This window comes from Gymnoscopelus microlampas (genome assembly GCF_963454915.1).
Source record: "Gymnoscopelus microlampas genome assembly, chromosome: 8".
Lineage (NCBI taxonomy): Eukaryota > Metazoa > Chordata > Actinopteri > Myctophiformes > Myctophidae > Gymnoscopelus > Gymnoscopelus microlampas.
This window is the reverse complement of record NC_139945.1, coordinates 26,996,936-27,008,061: the sequence shown is the minus strand read 5'-3', so window position 1 is coordinate 27,008,061 and position 11,126 is coordinate 26,996,936. Positions and strand designations below refer to the sequence as shown.

At 38.9% G+C, this 11,126-nt stretch overlaps 1 protein-coding gene across 3 annotated transcripts; it reads left to right on the top strand.

The window, feature by feature from the left end:
* The first annotated feature begins 2,899 nt into the window (after nt 1-2,899).
* serpinh1b (serpin peptidase inhibitor, clade H (heat shock protein 47), member 1b) lies at nt 2,900-10,832 on the top strand. 3 transcript variants are annotated; one of them, XM_084065336.1, is made up of 9 exons: nt 2,943-3,031; nt 4,287-4,324; nt 5,404-5,553; nt 6,398-6,590; nt 7,142-7,412; nt 7,763-7,861; nt 8,583-8,815; nt 9,456-9,767; nt 10,019-10,832. In XM_084065336.1, exons 3-8 carry the CDS (start codon nt 5,435-5,437, stop codon nt 9,756-9,758), a joined length of 1,218 nt encoding a protein of 405 aa, XP_083921462.1. In that variant the 5' UTR covers nt 2,943-3,031; nt 4,287-4,324; nt 5,404-5,434; the 3' UTR covers nt 9,759-9,767; nt 10,019-10,832. The 3 variants fall into 3 exon arrangements, with proteins under 3 accessions (XP_083921463.1, XP_083921462.1, XP_083921461.1); XM_084065335.1 differs by lacking the exon at nt 10,019-10,832 and having other exon boundaries at nt 9,456-9,871; XM_084065337.1 differs by lacking the exons at nt 4,287-4,324; nt 10,019-10,832 and having other exon boundaries at nt 2,900-3,031; nt 9,456-9,870.
* The last annotated feature ends 294 nt before the right edge of the window (nt 10,833-11,126 follow it).

Genomic DNA, 11,126 nt, shown 5'->3' with positions numbered 1-11,126 from the left:
ATAAATAACTGTTAATATAACATAATGGTAGTAATTAAAGCAATATTCCCACCTATAGATCAATACATAAAGTGTTGGATGGTGTAACGGGACTCTTCAAATCCTTGATGTTTGCAGTCAACACAACACTACTAGTCCTGGCTACAGCTTGTCTGGAAAATAGATCAGAGAGGAAACATAACACTGCCCAGACCGGACGAGATAAACAGGAAGTTAATTGTTTGAGAAAGTGCTATACACTTGTAACATAGCCTACCACCAAATAACCTGATTGGCCCCATTCAATCCGGGGACGCATCTCTGTCATTTTAGTTTTCTTTGGGCTATTCAAAAATAGCAGATATACAAGCTCATAGCGCGGCACTGAGTGCACACTCTAAATGTACATATACACCAGTATACTGTATGTACATCTACAGTATGTAAACAGTAGCAAAGTATTTATAAACTAGTATTGAAGAAAGGTACATGACATGTTTACAGCAGATCTTGACATGTTTGATAAATAGCACTCAAAGGCTGGAGACTAAGATTCAGCTGTGTGTGTGTGTGTGTGTGTGTGTGTGTGTGTGTGTGTGTGTGTGTGTGTGTGTGTGCGTGCGTGCGTGCGTGCGTGCGTGCGTGCGTGCGTGCGTGCGTGCGTGCGTGCGTGTGTGTGTGTGTGTGCACGGTACGAACAATATTCTAGGTGCTTGGAAGGCAAGTTGGACAATGGAAGGCAAGTCAGGGCAAATTACGGGAGAGCTGCAAATGGAAGGAATTTCTCATGGTAGGAAAATGTTTGTGTTAGACATCAGTATAGTGTTCTCAACCAGTGGTCCGGGGACCAATGGTGGTCCTTGAGGGGGTTCTCAGCTAAATTATGGAGAGTTGGAAACCAAATGGACCCTTATAGATCTTTAACCCCTGAGAGCATAAAATGAAACCAAATGGACCCTTATACTGTAGATATTTAACTCTTTAGAGAATAAAATTAAACCGAATGGACCCTTACGGGTCCATTTCGTTACATTTTACGCTCTCAAGAGTTAAATTATTGTTTAACATCTGCATTACTTAATTAAAGAATTGTTATTTTGATCAGGGTTTGCCTGTTGTTTCTCCTAATGGTACCAACATCAATATAGCATGGATGGAATTGTGGTCAAAATCTCATCCAACGATAACGATAATATTCTAGTCTTGGGTCTGAGAGTCTAAATCTCATCAAACGGTGGTTCCGTGGATCAAATGCTGAATAAATAATGGACCTTAATATGCATAAGATGCATGGCATCAGAGAGCTCAGAAAGGCCATGGTTTTCAAACGGTCAACCAGCTAACAGCTTGACCAGGTCTCATAACATCAAGCACTCAGACATGTTTCTATGGCAGTGGTTCTCAAACCTTTTTATGTCAAGGACCCCCAAAATGAAATGTATTTGGCCGCGGACCCCCAACACAAAAATATTTTGTTCCAGGGACCCTACAGACGCAAATATTTGAGTTACAAATGTTTGCTTTAAAAAATATATATATTCAAAGATTTGCACACATTTTCATGATTTAAAAAAAATAGCAGATCTACAAGCTCATAGCGCTTTGAGAACCAATGTTCTATGAGACATTTATAACTGCCCTGTGTATGAATATAGGTTACAGCTATATGTACATACTTTCATCTGTTTTTGTAAAGTCTCAGAGGAGAGCGGTGCTGTTCAGGCCTTTGATTCACGACAACTGTTTTTACGGCACTGATCCTCCCTGACTGCAGCTCCCTTGCCTTCTCTCCTCTCCTCTCCTCTCCTCTCCCCTCCCTCATCCCTGACCCAGCCCACAGTGTAGACGTGGCAGTGTGGGGGATGGTGGCGCTGAAAGCCTGCAACCTCTTTCTGAAGTCCTCTAGTCTAAGCGCTTATCTTGTACACTTTTGCAGGAAAAAAGTCCAACAAAAACCTGAATGGAATGAATGTGTGTTCATAGGTTAATCAGGATGAGCCTTTGTTTGTCTTGAGAGAGTGGATTTAGTATGCACACAATGTGCCTGTTCACTGATTTATTCTATCCAGGGAGGAACATTGACCTTACATATACTTATGGACTAAATCAATACATAACATTTGCAGTGGTGTATAAAGTAACTAAGTACATTTACTCAAGTACTGTACTTAAGTACAATTTTGAAGTATGTTTTACTTTACTGGAGTATTTCCAATTTTCAATACTTTTACTTCTACTCCACTACATCTCAGAGGCAAATATTGTACTTTTACTCCCCTACAATTATTTGAAAACTTTAGGTAGTTACTGTGCAGATATAAATCATTATATTATAAAACAGACATTAACCACTATAGCCCTATTTTATACCTGGGCTATTTGAAAATAGCCGATCTACAAGCTCACAATGCGTCACGATGCGACGCATTGTGAGCTTGTAGATCTGCTATTTTCAAAATATTTGTATACATTTCATACATTTGAGAACTTGTAAAACGGGACATTCTGCATAATGAGTACTTTTACTTTTGTACTTAAAAGTATATTTTGATACCAATACTATTGTACTTTTACTCAATAACTTTGAATTCCGGACATTTACTTGTAACAGAGTATTTCTGCATTTGAGTACTTTTCCCACCACTGCAGTTTGACATGATGAAACTAGTGGGGGTGATTGAGTCAGCTAGCAACACTATGTAGGAACAATATGGGAGCTGAGAATTTCTAGGTTCTGACCTGGAATCAGATCCCCCAACTCCCTTGGTTTTAGCTATACACAATACAAAACTGAGTTCAGATCAGCGCTTATGGGGTTCATGTTTTACTGTTAGTCCCCTCCTCACTGCAGCCTCTGAATGAAGTGGGACGTCCCAGCTACATGATTCCTGAGGAAAGACAGACCAACTCATTTGAATATCCCATACCCACATTTCCAGAAGTTTCTCTGAAAGCGTACTGTATATAGAGCAGAGTTGACCCTGGCATTCAAAGCTACACACTCTATACGAGAAACACACAAGGAGGAGAGAACCCAGCAGTTCTGTACCAGGTAAGGACTGGATGATCACTTCTGATAAGGCTTGTTTTCTTTAAAGGCAGACGCTGAAAGGAGAGCTTTGTCTACAATGGTTTAAAGTAACAGTGCTGCATTTTTTTAACATTTGAGCTTTTATAGGTTGTCTTGGACACTGTGTAAAGTAGCCTACTCCCTGCATCCCCCCTTTCTTCTTACCTTCTTCTGTTGTTGGATTTCACTGAAAAGAGGATAAAAGAGCATTCAAGTACTATGCAGAATTTAGAAAATATGTTCATGCAACTTGACCAATGTTAAAGATGTGTGTCTGTTGCATGCATATTGTTGAATGTCGATTCGCATGGCTAAATTCAATGTAATAATTGATATGCATACACACAGTGGTGTAAAGTAACTAAGTACAGTTACTCAAGTACTGTACTTAAGTACATTTTTAGGTACTTTTACTTTACTGGAGTATTTCCAATTGTCTATATTTTTACTTCTACTCCACTACATCTCAGAGGCAAATATTGCACTTTTACTCCACTACAATTATTTGAAAACATTAGTTACTAGTTACTTTGCATATATACATTATTATATTATAAAACATAAATTAACCACTTTAGCCCTATTTTAAACCTAGGCTATTTGAAAATAGCCTATCTACAAGCTCACAACGCTTTTACTTTTACTTAAGTATAACACTTGAGTACTTTTTCCACCACTGCACACACATACTGTAAGCCTTATTGAATGGCTCTGTGTTCATTCCTTTGTGGTGGGAGGTTCTAATGAAATCTATCCTCTGGAATCATGATCCTTCTCTACTGTGGTACTGTGTGTGGATTGGATGAATGTGTTGTCTTTGTGTGGATCACATATCAACAAATGATGTGTCTGCTTGTTTCTGCATGATGGTAACAAGAATATTAACTAAATACATTAATAAATGTGCAGCTCACAAAGTTTAAAAAGCAAAAAAAACAGCAGAGATGAAGGAAGAATGCTGCAGATTAGAACACTAAACAAAGAATATTTTTCGACAAGAGCTTAAATAGTGTATTTCTGCCTGGATGCCATTTAGTGCACAGACTATGTGTTTCCTTTTGAATCGCAAAGGGCTCGAGTCGGGCTGAATCCGACTCCGTCTTGTGTCGCATGTCTCTCCTGCTCTCTCTGCCCTTTGGTTTCCTGTCTCTCTGACTACACTCTTCTGGGAGATTAACGTCTTTTTTTCTGTCTGCTCTATGGAGATTACCAAATGCACCTCTTGTCTGTCTTTCAGAATGAAAATGGCAGACATCAGTATGAAAACTATTCAAGGTATCCAAAACAAAGAAAATGCAATGCATGTAACATTTATCATTCAGACTGATAACAGGAGCAAAGGAGCCAACATGGAGTCTTCATCAGATATATGCCAGGCTATTGAGCTACTAGAGGGTGATCTGGGTAGATTAGACTTGCTGGCACATGCCCTGATCTTGGAAATCATGTAAGAAACAGAATATCCTGGACCTGGAAGCAAGGATTTGCATAGTGATAATATTTCATGCTGAAAGAAAAATTATGTTTTCGGACCTCTTTAGGTTCTCACATTAATAATATGTTAGTAGTATACTGAATAAATATTAACTATAAGCTTGAGAGGAATATAGTTCAAAGGCGAATGTTGTGCACATTCAGGTAAGTTGCTGGTGCTGGACAAAGTAAAGAAATAACAGTTTTAAAAGAAAGTTTTGCAGCTTTTGCTCTGGCAATTATTTACTTGCAAAGAGTGTCAGGAGACTCAGGACATCAGAGTACAAGAACAACGATTGGACCAAACACTTTGGCCTCCCTCAGGCGAAGGAGCAATAGTTTCAGCACACAGAGCTCACTCTGGTTAAGTAGTTGCAGCAGAAAATCTGGGCTTCAGGCGCGTCTGCTGACGGGACAGGAAACATGGCTTATAGGGGCGGTGGAGGGGGACTGACTTTCCACAGCTTCAATCCTTGTGCTGCTCAACCAACCCTGCCCCCTTTTCCCTCTGGGTTCTCACCATGTGATTACAATCTGTGCTGTGACCTTTCCCACACAACTTTCAGCTAAATATGGAGTACTGGAATACATCTGTTATAATATCCCATTCCACAACCTCAAGCCTTAACTTCTTGACTTCATCTTACAGCTGTGTCATTCGCCCAAAAGAATAGATTTTCAATTGAAAAAACGTTACGCCTTTTTCTGTTGAAAATCAGTTATTTTCGGAGGGCGTCACTGTTGTGATAATGATTAACGAATTTGGCTTCAAACTTGCAGTATCTTCGATGTGCTGCTCTACGTACTGTAGCAACACGGCCATCGCTGATTTTGTTTTTCAACTCTGGGTCATGATTAACTTACTGTTGTCCTCCCCACAGGCTGTGATCGCTGCTTGACGAGGCAAACAGGATGTGGATGACCAACGTTGTAGCGCTGTGCCTTATCACCCTGATGACCTCTGCAGAGGACAAGACGCTGAGCGGCCATGCAACCACACTGGCTGGCAACAGCTTCAACCTGGCTCTGAGGTGTGATTTCCTGGATTGTTATCCTCTTGAACACATCAAAATGTGTGGTATTTGGTGTCCACTTTTTTGCAAAAGCTATTCATTCTTCTCATCATCACCTTGCTAAACTAATGGCCTAAGTCATTTTTTAAAGTGTTCAGAAAAAAATAAAAACTGATCCAAAACAAATCTATATGATGTTTCTTAATCATTTCACCCAAAATGTTTATAACAAATTATGACTATTAAAATAAACATAACACTGTCTGTCAGTTATGTAACATAACATAACACTGTCTGTCAGTTATGTAACATAAGATATTTAAATAGATAGGTTTAAATAGGATTAAATCTGACTTAGGCCAAATGATTTACTGATTTAGGCAACTTTTTGGCAATTGTGTGTGACTAGTCACTTAGGCCCCCAAAAAGTGCCTATTCTGGCCTAAGTCACACTAGGGAGTTAGGCCATTATACTAAAGGGGGGAGGGAACAGCATGATCCTTTTCAATGAGGAGATAGGCGATTTTACCAGAGGTGGCCAGTGTCATGAGGAGCTGACTTAAAAAATATAATTTTCCTCAAAAAATTACTTGCGCCATTAGTTTAGCAAGGTGACGTCATGATGTGCTGGAAGCAATCTCCACCAACATGGGTCTTGTGGCAACAACAATGACAATTTGCGCATGATTTAACATTGATGTTATTTCCATTATATATTTATTGTATAATGTAAATACATTGTACTGTACAGCTGACATCAGTTCACATCGTCTATTATTACTCTTCTGTATTGTCAGGTGACATTCTTCCTTCATCTTAGAACGTTGGTAATTCATAATTGTAACTGTGATTCTGGTTCTAGCCTGTACCACAACATGGCAAAGGAGAAAGACACAGAGAACATCCTCATCTCCCCCGTAGTGGTGGCCTCTTCTCTGGGGATGGTGGCCCTCGGGGGCAAAGCCACCACAGCCTCCCAGGTGAAGACTGTCCTCAGCGCTGACAAGCTGAAAGACGAGCATCTTCACACAGGCCTGTCCGAGCTACTGGCAGAGGTACAGGTTCAATGGAATACAGTGTACAGACAGACTTATGCTTAGCTATTACCGGTAATAACTATTGGTCTCAAAACAACACTAACATTACACTGAAAATATTGCACATCATCTCATGATGTTTCTGACTTCAGCAATTTCCCTTTAAAGGTAGGATAAAGTGATTTACTTTGGTTAAAATAAGTGTTAAATAGCTCTATATTCTGATAGTACTCATTGTATACAGTGCTTGTTCAGTAAAAGGAGTCTCCATGTATCTACACTTCTTTATTAAACAGAAAATGCATTTTCAGTGCTCTCTCCTGATTGGCTTAAATGTCATCACCAACCTGAAAATGTATTATATTCTGTTTACTAAAGAGCTGGAGAGACCCCTGTGACCAAACAAACATTCTGAAGCAATTATTACTATTAGAATATAGAACTTAAACCTTTTTAACAAAAAAATATCACTTACCCTTTAAGGATCAATAGTTTTTATATTTTTTTATTTATTGTTTTCATATTATTTCAACTCCTCTCATCTTTTATATTAATATGACATATTTCAGCTGAGTGATGCCAAGATAAGAAACAGTACCTGGAAGATCAGCAACCGCCTCTATGGGCCCAGTTCTGTGTCCTTTGTCGACAACTTTGTGAAGAGCAGCAAGAAGTATTACAACTATGACCATTTAAAGATCAACTTCAGGGACAAGAAGACTGCAGTCAGCTCCATCAACGAGTGGGCGGCCAAGTCAACAGATGGCAAACTGCCTGAGGTCACCAAGGACGTGCAGAACGCAGATGGAGCCATGATCGTCAACGCCATGTTCTTTAAGCGTAAGTAGAGAATTAATAAATTAATGAGAATCAGTCACTTTTTTGTCCTAGATTCATGTATGATCTTCATCCATCTCATATAAAAAATCTAAACCGGTTAAAGTGCCTGTCTTGCTGTTGCCAATACGCACATGAACCCTATCGCGTCCCTATTCTGGGCGTTATAAATAGGCAAGCATTCTGCGAAAATAGCAGATATAAGCATCAAGACTGGTTGTGAGCTTGTATATTGACTATTTTTTGACAAAGATATATTGGTGTAGAGGGAAATAAGGAGGAGGCCTAGTATAGACCCCAGGGGGACCCCAGTCTCATTGAAGAGAACTGAATCTCTTCCTGTTTGCCCACAGCTCACTGGGATGAGGAGTTTCATGCGAAGATGGTGGACAACCGTAATTTCATGGTTTCCCGCTCATTGATTGTTGCTATGCCCATGATGCATCGCACAGGTGGGTTATACAATCTTTACTTCAATTATCACCCAATCAGTCAAAATAGCATTATGTATTTTCTTGTATTTCAATTAATTTAGTTTTGTTGCTGAATAAAACAAGGCAAAAGTGAGAGAAATTCATGACAATACAATGGTTAAACACATAAAAGGCTGAGCAGCTAATTTTTATTACATTTTATTACAACTTACAAACATTTCGATTCTCCTATCTCCTCTTCAGTGGTATAAAGTAACTAAGTACATTTACTCAAGTACTGTACTTAAGTACAATTTTGAGGTACTTTTACTTTACTGGAGGATTTTCAATTGTCTATACTTTTACTTCTACTCCACTACATCTCAGAGGCAAATATTGTAGGCCTACCTTTACTCCACTACAATTATTTGAACACTTTAGTTACTAGTTACTTTGCAGATATAAATGATTACATTATAAAACATATATTAAACACTTGAGCCCTATTTTATTCCTAGGCTATTTTCAAACATTTTACTACTGTTACTTTTGGTACTTTAAGTATATTTCGATGCCAATACTTGTGTACTTTTACCCAAGTAACATTTTGAACACAGGCCTTTTACTTGTAACAGAGTATTTTTATATCGTGGTATTGCTACACTTTTACTTAAGTAAAATATCTGAGTACTTCTTCCACCACTGCATTTTATTACAACTTACAAACATTTTGGATTCTCCTACATCTGCTCTTAAACAGGTCTCTATGACTTCCATGAGGACACGGAGAACAGCGTCAACGTGCTGAGCATGCCCCTGGGCCTGAAGCAGGCCTCCATGATCATGATCATGCCAGCCCACCTGGAACCCCTGGAGCGTCTGGAGAAGCTCCTGACCAGGCAGCAGGTGGACACCTGGCTCAGCAAGATGGAGCAGAAGGCTGTGGCCATCTCCCTCCCAAAGGTCAGCATGGAGGTCAGCCACAACCTGCAGGTAAGCGGCAGTGGTGGAGAAAGTAGGCTACTCCGTTTTTTTTTTACTTGAGTAAAAGTATCAATACTGCAATGTAGAAGTAGTCTGTTACAAGTGAAATTCCGGAATTCAAAATTTACTTGAGCAAAAGTACAAAAGTATTGGTATCAAAATGTACTTAAAGTACCAAAAGTAGAAAGTAGTCATTATGCAGGATGTCCCATTTCAAGATTTCTAATGTATAAAAATCTTTTGAAAATAGCAGATCTACAAGCTCACAATGCGTCGCATCGCGACGCATTGTGAGCTTGTAGATCTGCTATTTTCAAATGGCCTAAATGTATATAGGGCTGAAGTGGTTAATGTATGTTTTGTAATAGTCAAAAAAAGTAACTAGTAACTAACGTTTTCAAATAAATGTACAGTGTAGTGGAGTAAAAGTACAATATTTGGATCCGAGATGTAGTGGAGTAGAAGTAAAAGTATTGGAAAGATAAAGGAAGACATAAATACCCACATATCTCTATATCAAAAGCTAAAACTAATTTCATAATATTGCCAAAGAAATTGTAATTGCTGTAATAGATTTTTTTGCTTGTTTCACTTCATTTTCACTTAGATATTTCCATCCATTATACAGTAATATAACTCGTCTTTCCAGAAACATCTGGGTGAGCTGGGTCTGACAGAGGCTGTGGACAAGGCCAAGGCCGACCTGTCCAACATGTCCGGCAAGAAGGACCTCTACCTCTCCAATGTCCTCCACGCCTCGGCCTTTGAGCTGGACACAGTGGGGAACCCGTTTGACATGAGCATCTTCGGCTCGGGGAAGCTGAACGATCCCAAGGTGTTCTACGTGGACCATCCCTTCATCTTCATGGTGAAGGACAACAAGACCAGCTCCATCCTCTACATCGGCAGAATGGTGCGCCCCAAGGGAGACAAGATGCGCGATGAGTTGTAACGTGTGTGTGTGTGTGTTGATGTGGTTTCTCATGTCGTCTTTTCTTAACCCATTAAGACCTGAGGCGATTCTTTAAAATGCGATGTCTTTAAATGACTCAAACTTAAAATGTAAATCCTAACAGTTTTTTGAAAAAAATCTAAAAAAAATGCCTCAAGATTTTTCAAAAATAGCAGATCTACAAGCTCATAGCGCGGCACTCGGTGCCGCGCTATGAGCTTGTATATCTGCTATTTTTGAATAGCCAAAGAAATCTAAAGTGACACAGATGCGTTTCAGTCTTAATGGGTTAACTGCGGTGACTAACTGTGGTGTAAAGTAACTAGGTACATTTACTCAAGTACTGTACTCAAGTACTTAGGCCTACTTTACTGGAGTATTTCCAATTTACAGTTCTTTTACTTCTACTCCACTACATCTCAGAGGAAAATATTGTGCCTTTACTCCACTACCTTTATTTTCAAAACTTTAGTTACTAGTTACTTTGTAGGTTTAGATTTGTATTAATACACATACATTAACCACTTAAGCTCGATATTCCGGCTATTTTCAAAGGATTTTATACATTTGGAAACTTGTGAAATGGGACATTGTGCATAATGACTACTTTTACTTTTAGTACTTAAGTATATTTTGATACCAATACTTTTGTACTTTTACTCAATTTTTGAATACTGGTACAATTGAATACTTTTACCACCACTGGTTAAATCAGAGGTTCCCAAACTTTTTATAGCTCGATACCCAAAAGAGAAATGTAATGTCTCCCTGGGACTTAAACTCAAACTAGTCAAAATAGCCGATCTATTAGCTCAGTAGCCTACTTTCACTACTTCTTAAAAGTTTCTTTTGTAATTACTATTTTATTCATGGAATTTCTTATTGTTTTTATTCATGAAGTTCTCTTACATTTATTTTTAATTTCTGAAAATGTTAGATTGTTGTTCTTTTTTTTTTACTAAGGATTTGTACTTGTGACCTGCTCATGACCCATAAAAATGGGTCCGCGACCCATAGTTGGGTTAAATCATGACAGGAACAAAATATTTGTGTACCTGCATGTGCATGGTGTGTGTGTGTGTGTGTGTGTGTGTGTGTGTGTGTGTGTGTGTGTGTGTGTGTGTGTGTGTGTGTGTGTTCTGTACTGTATGTCTGTTACCTCAACAGAACATTCCTATTCACCTGTTTCCTAGGCTGTTTTCCACTTCCTGTCGATTTGATCCAATGAAATCCAATGAAACTGGTCAGATGACCAATGATATCCAGTGAAATCGACAGGAAGTGGAAAACACACATCCTAGGAAACAGGTGAATAGATAATATGTGGACTGAATATGAGCTTCATTATTTTTTTAGCAAGAACTAAAA